This window comes from Xiphophorus maculatus, chromosome 20 (assembly GCF_002775205.1).
Source record: "Xiphophorus maculatus strain JP 163 A chromosome 20, X_maculatus-5.0-male, whole genome shotgun sequence".
Lineage (NCBI taxonomy): Eukaryota > Metazoa > Chordata > Actinopteri > Cyprinodontiformes > Poeciliidae > Xiphophorus > Xiphophorus maculatus.
In genome coordinates, this window is record NC_036462.1 from 31,017,594 (window position 1) to 31,037,354 (window position 19,761).

The 19,761-nt window shown below is 38.7% G+C and overlaps 1 protein-coding gene across 5 annotated transcripts in view; it reads left to right on the forward strand.

Annotated features, from left to right (window-relative positions):
• Positions 1–19,761, forward strand: part of LOC102220602 (calcium-dependent secretion activator 1) — a 96,318-nt gene that overhangs the window by 39,752 nt on the left and 36,805 nt on the right. For 2 of the 5 annotated variants that reach the window (XM_023324900.1, XM_023324902.1), the window contains exons 14-20: positions 4,927–5,028; positions 5,125–5,188; positions 6,097–6,220; positions 9,107–9,175; positions 12,401–12,507; positions 12,931–12,939; positions 14,891–15,047. In XM_023324900.1, coding sequence (XP_023180668.1) covers positions 4,927–5,028; positions 5,125–5,188; positions 6,097–6,220; positions 9,107–9,175; positions 12,401–12,507; positions 12,931–12,939; positions 14,891–15,047 — 632 coding nt within the window. The remainder of the gene's footprint in view (positions 1–4,926; positions 5,029–5,124; positions 5,189–6,096; positions 6,221–9,106; positions 9,176–12,400; positions 12,508–12,930; positions 12,940–14,890; positions 15,048–19,761) is intronic. The other 3 variants (XM_023324903.1, XM_023324904.1, XM_023324905.1) reach the window with 3 other exon arrangements.

A 19,761-nucleotide genomic window follows, 5' to 3' on the forward strand; every position in this document is an offset into this window, starting at 1 on the left:
TAATGAGGGTTTTGAGTTTTGGTTCTTTTTAAAACACACCGTTCCTATTTTCAACACAACTTTCCATGCATATTGTCATTTCTTGCATCTGCTTTCATATTTTATTTTTAAGTCTTTGTTTTTTACATTTTGGTGTTTTGCCTGCATGCTCACGTCTCTGCTTTATCTTGTCTCTCCTCTCCCACATAACCTCTTACCACATTTACAAAATGACTTCCCTTTCACCGTTCCCTGAACCCTTAACCACTACCTCCTAACCGCTCTTAGTCAACTTGTGTCTGAATTAATAAACCGGCCGATATGTCAGGCCAAACTCGAACACGCTCTGATCCCCTCCAACCCTGATGCCCCCATTCAAACCATAAAAAGAGAGCTCAAAATTATGGAGTTCATAAAGAAAAAGGACTTCAGAGCTGCGGTTCTCCCAGGACCTGGAAGGTAAGTGGCTTCATCACGCAGAGGCTACTTTACACAACCGCAGTCAAGTCCCAAATGTTGTTTTGTTTCTGTAGATTAACATAGATAGCATACAAGTCAAATGTACAAACTCAAGTTTGAGAGGAATAAATATTAACCAGTTCAAGTTCAAACAAATGGGAAGAGGTAGACATGTCTGGCAAATGTATTCTCACCCCTAGAACTTCGTTCAGATTCTGAGTCGTTGCCGTATCGCTCCTTCAGCTTTATATATTTAGAAACTGACTTTTGTTCTTTCCAAACTAGCTAATTTTCAGTCTAACTGGATGGAGAGCATCAGTTTTTAACCCTTGCCATTGGTTCCCAGTTGGATTTAGGTCTGGACTTTGACTGAACCATTTTAACATATTACTAACCTCCAAGCAAACTCATTAGATTTTACTGTATAAACTGTTTATTCTCCATTTGCCCTCTGGCAAGCTTTCCCATCCCTGATAAAGAAAGATTCTTGGAGAGCAGGCTGGTCTCACTGTACAGTTTCTTCTGACAGTAACGACTTCCACCGGGTTTCATTTTGGGGGTGTTAAACTGAAAGGGTTAAATACTTGTGCGTGCGACGCTTCAGATTTATTTATTTTTCTTTTGGAAAAAACATTGACAACCATCGTAGTACCATTTTAAAAAAAAAATTTTTCTACCTCACAGTTGCCGCATTAGATAGTCGATCACCCTAGTCCTGATTTTTTCGCAAACCTATCACTGATGTTTTGACATTAAAGACATAAATAGTCTTTAATGTGTAATTTTATTTATTTATCTTAAAATTAACAAAGATAAATAAATAGAAACATAAATACACCATAAATAAAACAGGGACGACATTTTTCAACTCAAACCCAATTCTTCTGCTGCGCTCCATTTGGGGAAAACGTCCGAGTTAAGCGGTGTATCTAAATAGAATCAATATTCAGCTGGACAAAAGTCAAATCCTGACACTTTAGCGGGGGCAGGGGGCCGGCCGAGTTCATCTCGGTGTTTGCCAGCACCTCCAGGCTCGGGTGAATGAGTAGTGGTGGTGAAATGGATGAGGTGTGTGCACAGTAGCACACATATCAGCGCTGGCAGCTGGGACTCTGGCCCGTCACACATGACAGCTTGTCAACCTGTCACGTCCCGACCTCCAGGCACCGTCGCTGGACTTGGCAGAGCAGGTCTCTGCTTGATGCGTGTAGAAGTGGACTTCAGTATGTGGCGCATGAATTTGAACTCAACAGTTATGTAGGTAATGTCATAATATTCACATCATTTACATTATCCGTAAGTAGGAATGGGTAGATGGATGGATAATCAATCATCAATCAATTAAGTTTATGTGTAAAGTGCATTTCAGCAACAAGGCAGTTCAAAGTGAGTTCCATTAGGGCTGTCAAACTCATATTCATTTTGGGCTGAAACAAGATCGGGAATGTTCTTAAAGGGCCAGTTGTGCCGGAATGCGTTGATGAAACATGTTTAACAGGTAAAATATAAATAAATTCTTACATTTTTTCAGTCACTCCAGGATTTCGCAATTGTCTTTGTGATTTTTTTGCAGTAAAAAAGTGTTTGTGGTAGTTATTTAGAAATATTTGTGCTTACGTATGATGGTAAATTCGAGTTTTTATTACTCGCCTTATCATTACGGACTATAACTTGACATTAAGTGAGGCTGAGGCAGCTTGTTTAGTAGAAGTAAGAAATACTGCCACCTGCAGGTGGGAGTAAACTGTCACTTACATCCAATGGTTTTCACAATGTTTGTGAGAAATTGGCAATGAACTCACAATTATGGACTAGAGCAAAAAAATGCAGGTATTTGTTGATTTGGCGTGAATTTCCACAATATTTCGCAAGAAAGTGGAGGAACTGATTGATGCGATATGCAAGTAAACAGATAAAAACTGTTTTGTATTGATTGATAAAACAATATTTAAGCACACTGTTATCTTGATGGTTCTGTTTATGTGTCTCTTTAGAGTCTGAAGGGCCACATAAAAAGCAATGTTGGGCCGGATTTGGCCCCGGGGCCTTGAGTTTGACACATGTGCTTTACATCATAAATACACAAAAAAAGTCATAGAACACACAGTCAACAATTGAAACTTTGACATATTGTCAAATTCCATCGTTAAACATCAGAATGTTTCATTTATTATGTTTCAAAAGCAACTCTGAACAGGTTGAGCTTTTAGTTTACATTTTAAGGAACTCAGTGTTTCAGCTGTTTTGCTGTTTTTCGGAAGCTTGTTCCAGATTTGTGTTGCATAGAAGCTGAATGCTTCTTCTCCATGTTTGGTTCTGGTTCTAGAAAATGCAGAACCAGAACCAGAAGACCTGCGAGATCTGGAAGGTTGCTACGACAACAGCATGATGACAAAACGTGATGTTGCCTACAGAGCAGTAAAAAGCTAGCTTTGTCTTTACCACTGACGGCTCACTTTCTCGCTGTCATCGTTTGAGCAGTGAGGTCAGCAGGTCAGACAAAACAGGAGGGGGAAAAAAACCAGAGCCCTGCAGGAGTTTAATTAGTGTGAAATCTCCTTCTTCTTTCTTTTATAGTGACAAGAAAGATGTTTATTTTTTATTTTTCTTATCCTGATCCTGGAGACGTTTTTATTTTGCTAATAACGTCCACTCGTTTTGTTTGATTCTCATTCATATTGAACCAACATTATTACCAGACTGTAAACAAAGCCCAGCGTCGAAAACGAGTGGACCTAACCATCCGAAAGATTTTAAGGAGCGGACCAAAAAGTGGCACCTCTCCGAGTCTTAACGCAGCTCCCTTGCAGCGGATGCTTCCTCGTTGTCCACTGAAATGACATGTGAGGGAAGGGGGGTGTCATGTCCTCTGCTTCTCATCGTACTGTCATTGCCAACAGTCCGACGCCTGCTCTGTCACATGCACTCTGCTCACAGCCCACTCAGACACAACCGTGTCACAAACGATAAACGTGCTACAAGACTCGTGGAAACTTTAGATTATGTTGCGCCAACGGATCTGTGTTAAAAAATCATAAATGAGAAGAATACCATCCAAAACACAAATGTTTCACAGATGTGTGTACACTGCAAAAACACAAAATCTTACCAAGTACTTTTTCAAGTGCAAATATTTTGGTACGAAAAACTAACTTGCCAGTAACTTTTCAGTGAGCTATAGGAGCTTGTTTTAAGTCAATTATTTCTTAGTATTGGTAAAAAAATATTCTATTTCCATTGTCAGATTACGTCACTTACAACATGGGAAAAATGTCTTGCTGTAAGTGAAATAATCTGCCAATAGAACTGGCACTTTAAAAAAAAAATCAATATTAATGAATTATTGACTTAAAACAAGCTGCTGTATCTTGCTGAAAATTTACTTCTAAGTTAGTTTTTCCTATTTTAAATGTACTAAGATATTTGTACTAAAAATTAGAAAACAACCACTTGCTAAGATGTTGTGTTTTTGCAGTGCATACCTTCACACACTATATGCCAGACAGCTGAGTAGGGCCGTTTTTGTGGGCAGGTGTTTATATCTTGATAATTTCTAGGAATTTTTATTTTATTCAAAAGAAAGAGACTCAGTTTTACTGTGTTTTAAAAACTATTTTAATAGACTAGAAGCTGGAAGGAAGAAGACTGTAAAGATTGTTTTCTGCAGCCACTCATAAGCAGAGAAGAATAAAGCAAGCTCAGCAAGCAGATCGGCTTTTGTACCACAGGTCATCCATTATAAGATTCCAATTTTATTTCCTTTGGATTACCTTCCGATAGAAAAAGTGTTTGGTCAACCTCAGCTGAAGTCCAGTTACGAAAGAAGCTTAGCAAACACCAGCAATGGCCTCAGTAATTAATGAAATACTTCAAACTAAATCAGCCTATCAGACTTTTTTACCTCTTGGATTTTCCTTTTCATTTTTAACGTTTCAGAAAGCCATCACCCCTCCCACACACACACCTCCCTTTCCAATACTGCGTTTGTATAGACCAGCTGAGAAGGACATAACATAACCAATCATCTAACGTAATGTGTCGGGAACTCCTTGCATGCTGCTCCACATTTTTGAAGCAGCTCAGCATGAGCCTCCCCCTCTGGTCTCACGCCATCCACATGCTAGTAGGAGTCAGACCGAATTACTGCTGATCCTGTGACACTTTGCTTTTCCTGTCACTCTGAAATGTTCTCACCTTTCCTCTGCTTTGACTGTCAAGTTACAAAAAGAAATCAATTCAGCTGTTTCATTTTTCCATTTTTAGCTGAATGGTTTACCTGTGCTTGTTTGGTAGATTATCCTGCTTGTCTGGTCTTTGGATGACATCTTTAGACTTTCTACATTATGTTAATGGCACATGAATGGATATTTTCTTGAAGCCTGTGCTGTTATATTTATGCTTCCTTTGTTGTGCAGTATATTAGTATATTATATTGTTGGTACTCTCTGTGGTCTTCTCGTTGTCATTCTCGTTGTAATCGTCTTTCAGACCCGATGGGATCGGCACAGTGACTGTGGAGGAAAAGGAGCGTTTTGAAGAAATCAAAGAGAGACTACGAGTGCTTCTGGAGAACCAGATTACACATTTCAGGTAGAAATCGGATCAAAGACAACATGTCAAGACTTTGAAAGCGTTGAGAATATTTGAGGTTTTGAAAATAAAAAAATGAACTCATTCTTTTGTTAGATACTGTTTTCCATTTGGACGACCAGAGGGAGCACTAAAAGCAACTCTGTCCTTGCTTGAAAGGGTACGTCATATTTTACAAACACTAAAATATTTGCTAAGACATATGCAGTATATATGTTGTACTGATCTAGAGAATTTGCTTTTGGTCCTCATATGAAAGTTCTCTGTTCTCTAATTGTTTCCATGTTTTGGTCACATTGCTCTAATAGTTTTATTGTGCTTATTTCTGACTCTTCTTGAAATTCTAGCTTTCTCCTTAGTTTTCCATTTCTGGAGTGTCTCTGGTTGTCTAAATACAGAGTTCTGGCACATTTTCATCCACTTTATGACAAGTAATCATGGAAAGATTTGAGCTGCTAAAAGCTGAAAGAATGTTGAGAGTAAAATATTTTTTTCTTCCTGGAAGACTAGAGCTATACAGACAGACAGAAACTATTAACAAAGCAAGTGTGAAAGAGCGTCCATTGAATTGTGTTGTATTTTTATCAGAACATATTTTCTGTGTTCAGAATTTTCCATTCATACTGCTGGTCAGCTGTTTCTCAAGAGGACATAATATGTTAGATTTATAAGCTTAAATAAATCAAGACAACATTGTTGCTGTTTATTTGAACCACTTTACTATATTTTGACTCAAAGAACCATAATCTCACTGGCAACTATAACTTTTTTTAGACTCATGTGGGGATAGTTTTGTGTTTCTGTGTGTAGGATGGGCCACTATTATTGTATATTTGGGTCTGGATAGATTGTTTTGTTATGTCCAGTTAAATAGGGGAAAAAATAATAAAAAATAACCACATGGAAACCCTCTAATGCAGTCAAACTTTCGTAGCAGGGGAAAATGTCATTACTTTAAAGAGCATTGCTTTTGTAATTCAATTTTATTGACATGCATTTGCTTTGTATTTATGAGAAGAAAAAAAAAGTGAACACATGTAACTATGTTGCAATCTTTATTTTGGGAAGGTTCTGATGAAAGATGTTGTGACACCGGTCCCACAAGAAGATGTCAAAGCTGTGATCAGGAAGTGTCTGGAACAGGCCGCCATAGTCAACTACCAACGCCTGTCAGAGTATGCAAAACTGGAAGGTACATTGAGGCTCCGTCACCATTTGTGTTGAAGTGACAATGCAACACGGAAATGTTCTAATTGTTGTTGTAAAGGTTTAAAATAAGAGTTCAGAGTCCAAATCCTTCTTGATCGCAGAGGATGAGTTGACTGAACTTCAGTGATGATGTTGGAAGCCATGTCATCAACTGGTTCTGGTCCACTGGGTCAGTACACTGATCCACCAGGACATTCTAGAGCCGTTCACGCTGCTTTAGTTAGTTTCATTAACAGACAAACTCCCTCTTATTGAGGCCAAGAAATCTAAATATGTTAGCTATTTAATACAAAAGTCTGCATTGAAGTAAAAATGCATTCAATACCGTTTCTTTGCTAACTGTGTTTCTGCCTCTTTCAGCAGAATTGCATTCTGCCTACATATCCCAGCTTGTTCCTTCTTGTATCTAAAGTCATAATCCTTCTGCTAGTTTTCTCTGCCTCCTCTTTCCGTCTTTGTATTCCTTTCATACTGTTTGTTTTTTTTAGTATTTTTAGACCCAAACAGCAAAAGAGCTGCTGAAGCCTATATTGTAACTTGAATGTTTATTTTATTTTTTATAAAAAGTTAATTGGCCATTTGGCTTCCTTAGGCCCGTCACAATAAATCAATTAATTGCATGATAAATAATAACTCTATAATTTTCATTTGCTTGATTTTATTCTCCCTTTTTTTTTTTTACCAAAAACTGAACAATGATTTGTTTTGGTCTCAACTAGTCCTTTTTTTTAAAGATAATTTTGTTTACAGAGACTTCATAATTTATTTTATTTGTTGTTTCTGTTGTTTTCTTTATCTTTGATATCTTAAGGGTCCTCCAGTTCCAGTCTTTAAATGTTTATTAGAATGTAAAGTTTATTGATCTTTGAGAATGTGTTCTTGCATTTTTATGTCATTATTATTATTATATTACTTCAAAATATTTTCAAAACAGCAATGCTATCGTATATCGCAATAAGTTTTGGGGCAATTTATCGTCAATAAATTATCAATTTATTATTGTTATCGCAACAGGCCTAGGAGTCCTAAGCAAAATCTCATCAAACTTCACGAAACCGAGGCGACATCATGGACGCAGAGCTGACCTTTTACAACCAAATAAAGTCTATTAATAAAGCAACCTGATACCACCAGAATAAAGGGCTTCATATCAAAAACATTAGGGTGCATTCAGACCAACCCAGGATCAGAGTCCTGAATCAGACTCTAATCCGTTTGTCTAGAAAGTCTGATTTTTTGGGGAGGTCTGAATGCAAATTTGAATTCCAAGACGGACTGAAAAAGGGAACTCCGATCCGCCTAAAAACCTAGGCCTCGGTCTGGTTGAAATGGACTCTAAAACGATAGAAAACCTGTCAGGTCTTTCTGCGTGCCGACACAGAAAGCGAGGAAAAGCAGAATATAAATGGCTTAAAATTGTTTTACTGTTTATCAGCTTAAATCCCCATTGCTGTGGCGCTTTTTAGACCTTTAATAAATGACAAAAACGGGACTAATTGCTTCGTTTGTTTGCACATTTAATCATCAAATAGGATGACATATTTCATATGTCCCATATATAAAGTATATGAGTCACGGTTTGTTACATTTGACATATTAATAAAATTAACAGCAGCAATTATGTAATTATTCACCAATATAAAAGAGCAATTTACTTAGTCCTCCCTTGCATCTTGATAGAAACCAAACTGTCTATAGATTTATATCAAAGGAGAATACTTACAAACATCAGCAATTTTCTCAGCTTTAATCTAAGCCATATTTATGGAAATCGGGTAAGAAATAAAGGCGCTCCGATCATTTTGTGACAGATTCCTGCTCATCCTTCATTGGACCAGCCTGGTTTGGTGGGCAGACTCACCGCGTAGTAATGGCGCCTGCAGGAGCAACGCTAGCTTTAGCGGCTAGCAGGCGATGTCCAAACCAGTAATGTATATGAATGAAGAAATCCTACAATCGCTAAAATCTGACACCGCTCCGTTTTTGTTTACTTTTTGTGAAGAAGGAAGTTGCGCCGGCCTTCTTAAGAGGTTTTGTGTCGATTTCTTCAGTAGATCTTGGTGCTGCGCCCCCACAGGCGACGGGGGGAACAGGTTTTCAGTACGTTTTAGTCGTTTGACACAGTGCAGTGTGAATGCGAACTAGAGTTCTGAAAATGCAACAAATGTTGTAATTTTAGTCCCCAATCGAACTAAGTCTACCAGACTATCCGGTCTGAATGCACCCTCATTTTCATTAGATGATTGTAATGGCAAAACACAGAAATCTTAATCCTGAGGTCTTTCTTTTTGATTTAGTTGCTCTTGCCATTTTTAGACCAATATTCAGTCACTTCTTAGAATGAAATCACATCTTTTAAAAAAGTGTCTAATCACCGGTATGAGCATGTTTCATGATTTAATTAGAGGAAAGGAAGAAATTTTTACACATTTTGGAATAAGACTGTAACACAACAACATGTGGGAAAAAGAGAAGCTGGATGCACTGTATGTTACTGAGCATGTCTACCTGGTTACAGTATATTTACAGACAAATTAAAGAAATTTGATATTCTGAGGCCAGACCCTCTGAATTACAAGGTGAGTTTTTTTGTCCCCTACTTGACAGTTTTGTACAAGATACATTTTGCATTGTTATACAGATGCACGTTTATAGCTAGGTATTCTCGTACTCAAATAGAAGGACATTATATGAATAACATGCGTTTCCCTTACTAACTACATTACCTAGTAAGTCAAACAGTATTCCTCAACTATCATTCTGGTATTTTAACATCACGCAGTATTCCCCTGAGCCACCGGTCTTTCCTATGCTCATCCTCTCTGACCTTGGCCTCTCGCATGCCTTGGTATCCTTCCTCTGTTTGTAGGGAAAAAAAGAGAGATGTATGAGCATCCTGTCTTCTGCTTGGCGTCTCAAGTGATGGATTTAACTATTCGTGAGTATCTTTCGCTTCTTCCCTGCTTCGTTTCGCCTTCCTATGGATTCTTGTATTGTTCCCGTTTTAGACAGTGTGTGCCAACCATCTCTTTTTTTTTAATGCTGACTAGCATCTTTTGGTTTGATTGTACTCTGTTTATTAAGACTAACTTGTGATATTCTTTTTTTTAATGTTCCAAGTGTCCTACAGCAATTTTTCCACAACTGTCAAAAGTGCTTTATGGATTTCTTTACTTACTTACTTCCTTTATCTGTGTTGCCTGTCCTGCCTCCCATTTTCTGTCTGTCTGCGACTTGAATGCATTTTTACTTTGCTTTCGTGTAAATTGTTTCAAGTGTTAAAGCCGTAGCAACAGCAAATCTAAACAACAGTTTTGGACATTTTTTAGGTCTCATTTTGTTGACACAAACAACTATGTTTATGTGTAGAACTTCAACTAGACATTACATCAGGGGAATTGTTGCAAATACCTGAAATTACACATACCTGCACATACCTGAAATAAAAAATCATGTGTTTAATTTTCTTGTTGTTAATATTTAGAATGACGCCTTTAAAATAAACCTGCGGGTAGTAGGTTAAACATTTTTAAAAGTCTGTGTAAAATTGGCATTTATTGATGTATGTCTTCCTCCTTATTTTGCCTATGCTATATGTACTTAATGTTCATGTCTTCTCTCTTACCCTGATCCTGATAACCCCCCCATTCTCATTCCTCCTCTTCTCCATCCTGGCGACCTGCTCTCTTAATTTACCTCACACCTAGTAGAGAAATCTCAGAAAAAAGCAAAGGATCAAGGTGATGTCCTAAACGTAACCTTATCTAGTGCATCACTCAGAAAACCTCGATCTCACAAACCTCTTATATTCTCAGTGTGGAGAGAAAAGTCAAGATAAATATGCTGATCAGCTTTTTGCAAAAGTTAGAAGCTAAAGTATCAGTAGAAGTCTTACTAATGTCATAGCGAAGCTTCACAATAATAGGTACTGTGACGGAAAAAGAAACTAAAGGATCAAATTCATTTGTTTCTAACTGAAAGAGAAACTTTTAACAACATGTCCGACTGCAAAACAGCAGTGGCGCAAGGTATCATTTCAAAGCATTTTAGCATTTCCGGGCAGAACCTGATAAAGATTACAGCTCGCTTCAGCTAAAGGTGCTAGCTATGTAATTTAAAATCAAAATAATTTTTGATTTCCATTAGTTATATTAACTATTATAACTAATAATATAACCTGTTTGTCAAACAGGTCGACAAACAATCCTTACACACCTGAACAATAATAAGCTATCTTTGCAGCCAGCTTCCTGTCTGTTGCTGCACTTCCTTAGCAATAGATGGCCCAAATGGCAGAATGCATCCTGACAGTCATACCACAAGGGTGTGTATTTGGTCACCTGCTATTCTCATTTTTCATACATGACTGTTTATAACAGCAATATCACTGTCACTTGATGGTGGTACTGCCATCATATATTTTTCTTTTTTTAAGAAAACTTGTGAATCAGCCTCAAAACTGTAGTTCAGTGGGTTAATTAATATTAAAGGACTTTGGAAGCCGAAGGTAAATGGATGAGACCCACCGTATTTGACTTGAATCTAATAATCTCCCATCAAATGTTTCTTTATGCACTCTTTGTCTGACAGTAGGCTGAGCAGCCTGGTTATTGTGTATTCTTCCTCTGAATCATCATCCAACCAAATTACTTCAGTCTCAAATAATTCAATTTTTACTTTTAGAGTCCTGGCCTGCCTTTTATGCCTGCTAACTTCACTGTCCCATTGTAAGTGATAAAACTTAACTTGCTCTTCTGATATATGAGCATAATGGATGAAGTGGAAGCACTTTGATTTGTATTATGGTGTTTCTGCCTCAAATTCCATTATCTGCCTTATATACCTTATCAAAATCATCTGCATTTTAACACTTTTAAACTCATTCTCATCCTTATACCATGGCCTTTTACGTACAGATTTGTAAATCTACTCTGACTTACACACACCGGTTAGTGGAACTTGTCATAAGTTGATTCCACAAGACTCTGTCAAACAAGAAGTTAGATTATTTTCTGGCCATAGTATAAATACACCTCTCACTGAACACAATGAAGGTGTGGAGGTCAAGTTTTCATTCAGTGTAGCCTGCAGTGATGAGCCAACATATTATGACCATTGTGGAGTAACACACTTGTTTGTCAGGATTTTGGACATGAAACATGAAACTGTCAATAAGCTGATTTTGAAAATAAATCATAATTAACCAGACTTCCACCAGTGTTACGAGATGGTCATCATCATCTTTCTCTGAATGGTCACAATGTTTTGGCTCATGTATTTATACATTTATTGTGAAATGTAAGTTTAACAGACACATTGTAACTTAGAACCTCTGGATAAAATCAGAAGATGACAACATTACTGCATGATAAATGTTGAGTGTTGCTGCTTATGTCCCTCGTCATGTCCATGCTTTTATTAGATGATGTCATCACTGTTCTGTAAAGGTACAACTCCTCATATATAACTATGTATCTACAGAGAGATTGATGTAGATACATAAATAAATAAATAAATAGATAGATAGATAGATAGATAGATAGATAGATAGATAGATAGATAGATAGATAGATAGATAGATAGATAGATAGATAGATAGATAGATAGATAGATAGATAGATAGATAGATAGATAGATAGATAGATAGATAGATAGATAGCGAGCTAGAGAGACAGCTTTCTTTTACATCCAAAACTAACACAGTTTTGGTGGTGTTAAACATGCATTGTGTGTGACTTTGGACAATGACTTTTAACCAAGGCAAATATGAATTGGTTTTAAATTGTACTTAAATGCCTAATCTCTGAGATGGAAGTCAATGTTCAGTGTTGTGCTCTGATTCCAGTTATAGTAAGAGGATATTTTATTCTTTCTTTTACTCAACCTGTTGTAAAACATGTATATATACTAAAAACTTTTTAGCGTACATACACGTTTTGAATCGATTTAAGGCCAAATATGAGCCACTTGCGAGACACCAGTTAAATCCAAATTCTTGAGTGACTGAAACTTATGGATCTAATGTGTAATCAATTTAACAGCATGCATGGTACTTCCTTTAGTTCATTAGGACACTTAGGTTGCATGCAAGCATTATCCAAAATGCCGTGCCCCAGGTGGGGGAAAAAAAGGTGATTGTTGATTTTTAACCCCTGTGCTTCAGAAAATGTAGGCCGTTTAGTCACCCCTGCCAAAAAGCTGGAGGACACTATCCGTTTGTCTGAGCTGGTTATCGAGGTGCTTCAGCAGAATGAGGAACACCATGCTGAGGTCAGTGTGCTGTTAAGCATCTTCACACACACACACACGCACACACTCAGTCTATTCACAACTCCCTAAAATATGTCTTTTAGCTACTGATTTGTGTAAGGCCTGCAAGTACGATTATTATTATTAATGAAGACGTCTAAGCCAAGGAGATATTCAAACCAAAAACTGCCCCCACTCTAACAATGGAGTCATAATAGTATAAGGTCAATAATAACAACATTTGCAGTAACTGACCTTGGAGCACGTTAAACTGAAAGGAGATGCATGTTAGCGTGTTAGCTTCATAGACCTAACATTTCATATGCCTGACTCTTTAATTATTTTTAGGCTTTTTTTGCGTACTATGAAAGAAAATGTATTTACTTCCTTTCTGCTTTTTATTTCAATTGTTTACTTGGTCTGCACATTGCATATATTGAGCAGGGAAAAGAGGTATGTAATTCAGCGTATTATCTCTGACCCTCTGTCCTGATCCCTCCAGGCCCTCCGCATGCACATAATGATACAGTTGTTGTTGCAGAGGATCCATTATGCTTACCACATATCCACTGCTAGCCAAGTGCTTGTACCGGTACTTTGTATGCTAAAGCTGCATACAGAAGGACTGACAAGCACTTCAGCAGAGTTGAAAACAGACCTTCGCCCTGAGAAAACCAAAAAAAAAAAATGTCAGAGTTGTCTGTTGCTGTTATTTGTTTTCAAGAATTTACCCTAAATCATTCCTTAATATGCCGGCCTGTTTCCTACTTCCTGTAGCAAGCTAACTATAAAGAAAAAGGCACAGGAATAAAGTTCCTGTTGTTGAACTAGACAAGAAATGTGAGGCCTGCTTTCTATTGCCTGACGCCACACCTCCAATTTCGCTCATTTTTTTGATATCCGTCTTCAATTTTACTCATGTTTACAACCCCCCTCCTCCTTGCCGCTTATGTAACCATTTGTTTAATTATCATTAGTGGATTGAAATAAAATGATCTTTTAAACAATGTCTAGTAAAACTTGAAACCCCCCAAACAGAAGGCTAAATCTTTTCCTAAACGTTTTGGTAAAAGTGGATAAAAAATTTTTTACAAAAGGAAGACTTTTCAGTTAGGAAATCTGTGGACAAACAAAGGTGGCGTCAACAGATACTCCAAATCAAAATACAGTACCACGTAATAGTTCTTCAATCCAAAGTATCTCAAATTAGCATTTCCCTATGTTTGGATATCTTGTAAAAGTATTTAGGCACAAATTTGTCATGTAACAAATATTCATCAAGTTTTTGCAATTTTGAAACAAAAACCTTTTAACGGCCTCAAAACTTTCATTTAATTACCATAAAGAAGTTTTAAGGTTTTCTATTTTGAAAAATATTTTTCTGCAAGTCCAATTCATCTTCCTCTCATTTATCTATTATGTTTATGTCGCTTTAAGGCCACCTTCATAGCGAATATAGAAAAAGCTCTACTGCTAGACATTTATGCAGCAATGCGTGTGCAATGCAAAGTATGTGTAGAAACTGCATTTTTCATCCAGATGTTCTCTTTTTTTACTTATTGCCACCTTTGTATGTTTAAATAACTGAATATACTGCACATGAAACTCATTCAAGTCAGAGCAAGTCGTCATCAGACGCTGTTACATGAGTGGCAACGACTTGTCCCTCTCTTCCCAACTTTTCCCACATCAAGTATTCGCTGCAAGTAGCTGCTATGGCAAGTGCATGAGCCCCTCATCCCCCTCTACCTCTCCCACCACAATGAGTGCCATAGAAACTAGTGGGTACATTCACATTACAGTGCTAACAGCTTGATGTGAACACCACGGATCCTTAGAAGTCTGTCCTACGAGGCTCAGCAAGAGCAGCGGTGCATGGAGAATATTGTATTTTCGATGTGCATGAGAGTAGCGGGGCTGCCAACACCTGCTCCACTGCACCTATTTGATTAAGAGATGTGTGTGCGGCACGCCTCGCTGGCTCCTTTCTTCCGACCGACTAAGTGAAGGAGCTGTGGGTAAGTGTTTAAGTAGCTCCCTACCATGCTTGTGAAGGAGCGTCTGCTGTTCCCTCAGCGGGCCTTGAGGAAAGCATGTCGATCTCTGTGCCAAAAAAACTGTTGTTTGCGCCCCAAGTTGTGAAGAAGCCTCCTCTTGAGATCCCACGATGAATTCTTTATTTTCAGCAACTTAATTCCACCTGGTAATAAGTAAAAGAGAGAGCCAAGAGTCATTCCAGCAGATCAGTGAGGTTACATTTTATCGTTAGTTTTTTATTTAAGATTTTAGCAAGTGCATATTAATAGAGATTCACTTTCGTTGATTATAGTTATACATATTTTCCTCGTTCTCAACTTTATGTTTTCCCTTTGCTTTTTGGACTCTTGTCTGTCAATGTGTGAAGGCCTTTGCGTGGTGGTCGGACCTGATGGTGGAGCATGCCGAGACCTTCCTGTGTCTTTACTCGGCCGACATGGATGCAGCCCTTGAAATCCAGCCGCCTGACAGCTGGGACAGTTTCCCGCTTTTCCAGCTGCTCAACGACTTCCTGAGAGTGGATTGTGAGTGACTTAGAAATTAACAACAATCCCATGCGGACACAATGAAATGTATTTCTAATTAAGGTCGAACTGTGAGATGAACTTGTGTAGTTACACATTTTTGTTTTTTCAACCTGTAGATGTAGTTTGGCGAGGGTAGGCGGCATGTTGAGCCCATAAGTGAGCTACTTCATTCAAGCAATTAACTTGTTTGTATGTAGAGGGAGCGACTGCACAGATGCCACTTGAATCATATTTTGCGTTGCCAGATTGCAGAGACAGATGGGTCAGAGTTTTACTAAACTCTGAACTGTGTGTGCGCACTCTGCATGGAATATGGAGGCTGGTGGTTGTAACGCTAAATCCTTTCCAGTTAAGTCAACACATGTAAGAAGCAGACTGACATTTTTGTTTTACAGAGGCGTTACTTACATGTAGAGTCACTTAGATTCTCTGAGCATTATATTTAATTGAGGTTTTATAAATGCAAAATATGACATCAACTATATTACTTATGAAATGATTTTTCCAGCCTCGTTGTTACTGTAAACTTATATAAGCTTCAACAACAAAACAGTTGATTCTACGTCAAATCATAGTTATTTTACTTCCTGCCTTAGTCGAAAAGGACACATAGTAATGTTAGGTTATGTTCCCACTGAAGGGTTTAATTCTCAATTCCGATTTCTTTTTTGTGAAATCTTATCTTTTGTTTTTGTTGTGGTTGTTTTCATTTCCAAAGATATGCGACTACTATAAGATCTCCTGTGTGAACTGCAAGTGACCTGGAACTGTTCTGCATGCGCAGTAGGGGGCGCAATAACGTCACACATACAGGGCGTGTTCAGTGTTTTACCAACCGCCACAAAAAACGTGAACGGTTATGGTGGAGCGCATCTCACAATTTTAAAATTGTCCGACTGGAGGAGGCACGTTAGCAACATAATCCTCATTACTGTTCGGCATGGTTGTTGTTTTTCCGCATATCAGGAGGCAGAATGGTGACGTTTGTCGAGTGTCAATGACGCTCAGGTCAGATGAATGCAACCTGGGCCATTCAGGTCACATTTGAAAAGATCAGATGCGTATATGTCCAAGTGGCCTGGATCACCGTGGAAAAAATCTGTCATGAAAAGATCAGATACAGGTTCCATTAAGGCAAAAAAAACAATTCACTTCACCCTGAAGTGAATCGGGTCACTTCAGGATGTAGTGTGAATGTAACCTTTGATAGAACTAGATGGAATGCTGAGACCTCTCAGTATTGCTCATGCATTGGATTTCAATACTTATTAATAGATTACATTTTTCACTAAAGTTCTACCAGGTGTTTGCTAATTGGTGCTGCCACTAGTTTGGAGGAACTGAGTGGAGAGGCGGGGACGGGGCAGGGCTGAAAGGGGAATGCTCGGCTGGAGACTTTAACTCCTCTCTTTGGGTTAACATGCGGGGCTTTGTATGAGCAAGCGCCTAGGCACCCCCGAATGGTTGCCACGGGAGATTGAAGGATTTCTCAAATATGGACGAAAGAATCAAAGCAACAATCCATGTATGTTTTTGATGAGGGAATAACATATCAATAATTTACGAAATGCCTCCGCTTTAATGCTCTGGATGTTGTGGGGCTGGAGGTACTGCTGTGTAAAGAGGGGGACCGCAGAGTGTGTTCTAGTTGCAGGGGGAGTCAGACTCTTAAGGAATGAATTTGAGGCTACTGGCTAGCAGACAAACTTCATACAGATACTGGAATAATCACAAACACTTAGAATTTAATAAAACAAAATAGCTCAACCTTACAGTCGTATTACTCAGTCAAAAAGCCTCTACAACTAAGCTATCAAAATCTAGTTGTGTTTTTGTTTAACAGAAAAGTAACAGTGATGCTGATATTTCTTACCTTGAGGTTCAACAATTGTAGAACCTATCAAAGAGCATCTTTTTTTTTTTCAATGTAAACATATTTAAAGGTCTTTAAAAAGAATTAATGTTTTCATAGATTGTAAAAAACCTTTACACACAATGCCCAGAGTCTTGGGCTGCCATATTTCTTAAACATTAACTCTAATTATAGAAGCCTGCTTGTCTCTGTTTGTGATCTTTTTCTTCAGTACTCTAACCAGCACCCAGCAATGTCCTTGTTTTATGCTGCCTTGTGTAACCACGTCCATTGCTATGCACTTCAGTTGCTACTTTCACACAGCTGAAAATGTGAAGGAAAATCAGGAGGAGGCCAATTTAATAACACTAACAAGTGAGCATAACAAGCTATTTGCAGTCTTTTCAGTTACGCCGAATAAGTGGACGATGCTTCGCCTTCTCCTTGACTCCCGGCTGGCAAACTAAAAAGGGGACACATTCCCAAGGGACAATTAGCACCTTCTAGATTGAGTCCACATTGTGAACACTGAAGTGTATCCTTTACAGGGCTGCAGACTGCTCCTCAGTGTTCCTGCAGGCAAGAGCATGCAGTTCATTAAAGAGATGACTTACCTGCAGCAACCAGAATCAAGTTTTGACCACATCCTCAGACCCCATCCCCCCAAAAAAACACACAAACATGCACACACTACAGACATACAACATGGCTAGTAGGTTAAAAATCAGGAAGTAAGTCTGCTTAATCCTCTGATTGTTACTCAATCAGAGTAATAAACAATACATCTTCAACTAAACCCCATTTTGTCAGAAACCCCATGGCCAAGTGGAAGAAAATTCTTCCACTTGGAAGAAGACTGAAGCGGAGCTTTTTGGCCATCAGACGAGTCGATATTGTTGCCGAATGCCAAAGGCTGCTCATCACCACAAACAGATCATCCTGCCTGTGAAGCATTGTGGTGGAAGCATCGTGCTTTTTGGTGATTCTTCTCTGCAGAAGGTCCAGGAAGGTTTGTGATCGTGGGCGACAAAATAAACGCAGCAAAATCTAGAGAAATCCTAGAGCTCAATTTGTTTCCATCTGCCAGAGAACTACAACGTCAGAGGACATTTATTTTCTAGCCAGATGACGACCCGAAGCATCCAGCTGAAGCTACACAGACTTCAAGAAGAGAAGGTGGATGTTCTGGAGTGGTGTACTCAAAGCCCAGACTTCAGTCCAGTAAAGAATTTGAAGCAGGGCTTAAAGAGTGCTGTTCACAGCCAATCCCCACCAACCTGATAGAACTGGAACAGTTTTTCAAGGAAGATTGGAATAAAATTACAGCGTCCAGATATTCAAGCCTGGCAGAGATTGTTCTACACACACACACACACACACACACACACACACACACACACACACACACACACACACACACACACACACACACACACACACACACACACACACACACACACACACACACACACACACACACACACACACACACACACACTCTTTGCTGGGATTGCAGCCAAAGGTGCATCAACTGAATCCTGAAGAAAGGACATTATGTGGAAATATTGAAACAACATCCAAGCTCTCATCCGGGAAGTTCAAGGTTGGGCACAAATGAATCTTCCCAATGGACAATAGTCCTAAGCATAAAATCAAAGTGGTTACAAAATGCCCATTTGTGGGGCAGATCTGAAAAAGTTGTGCGTGAGTGAAGCAGCATACCAACCTGACTTGATTCTATTGTGAGAAGCTTGTGGTAGAAAATCCAAAACGTTTGACCCAAGTCATACAGTTCAAAGGTGATGGTATGAAATACTGAGGAAAGACATACAAACTTCTAATCTTGATGACAATAATAAATTCATCGTTGTTATATTCTTCTCGGGTTCGGTCTATAAATATTGTGGCATTTATTGAATAGAAATATTTTAGATAATTCCAACTGACCTGAAACAGGAGAAGTTTGGTCAATGTCAGACAGTGAGGATAAAAAGGTTTATGGGTCTTTTTAGTGGGTGCCTATGAACTTCTGGTGTCACCCGCATTGATAGAGGATTTAGGTTATTGCTGAATCAATAAAGTAACACCTGGTTACACCATTGACAGGTTATCATTATTGGCTTTATGACATTTAAAATGCTAGAATGATTTAAGTTATTGGCGATTACTTCATTATGAGTTGTCATAGACCCTTAAAACAGGGTGTTCATTATCAGTACATATTATACCAGAGCACTATATTGGTATAAATCCCAGCAGAAGCTCTAACTGCCCAGATAGAGTAACTAGACGCATGAGTAAAATATATTATAGCAGGGACATCTTTACCGCAGAAGGTCATCTGTTCTGTTGCCCCACAGCGGTGCACTTATGCAGTAGTAAATAGCCATAGAACTAGACAGGCGCCAAAGTCGGGCTGCCATTTGAGGAGTTAATGAGGTCTAAAGCAGTGGTAGCTTCGCCGTGGCGAACCCTGCAAGCACACTCCTGGATACAACACATCAAAGTGGACAGCAGCCGCTCAAGTGGCTAATTTGGAGTGTGGCAATGAGGGAACACAACAAACATTGCACCTACTGTGTATCATCGACCTTGACTCAAATGCCAACACACAAACGCACAAACACATGCTCAGAGGGAGAGAGAAAAACAAAGAGGGAGAAGGAGAGAAAAAGCAGACACTGCATGGAGCCGTGAGGCATCACATTAGCACACACTGGCCTCCATTTTATCTCCTGTGGTCTTTGTCAGTGTTGCCTTTTTACCAGTTGGGAGTCAGCTGAGACTGGGGGAAATGTTTGTGATGTGTTGGATTTAGAAACACCCCAAGACTCTGACCTTTTGTTTGTCAAGAATGGG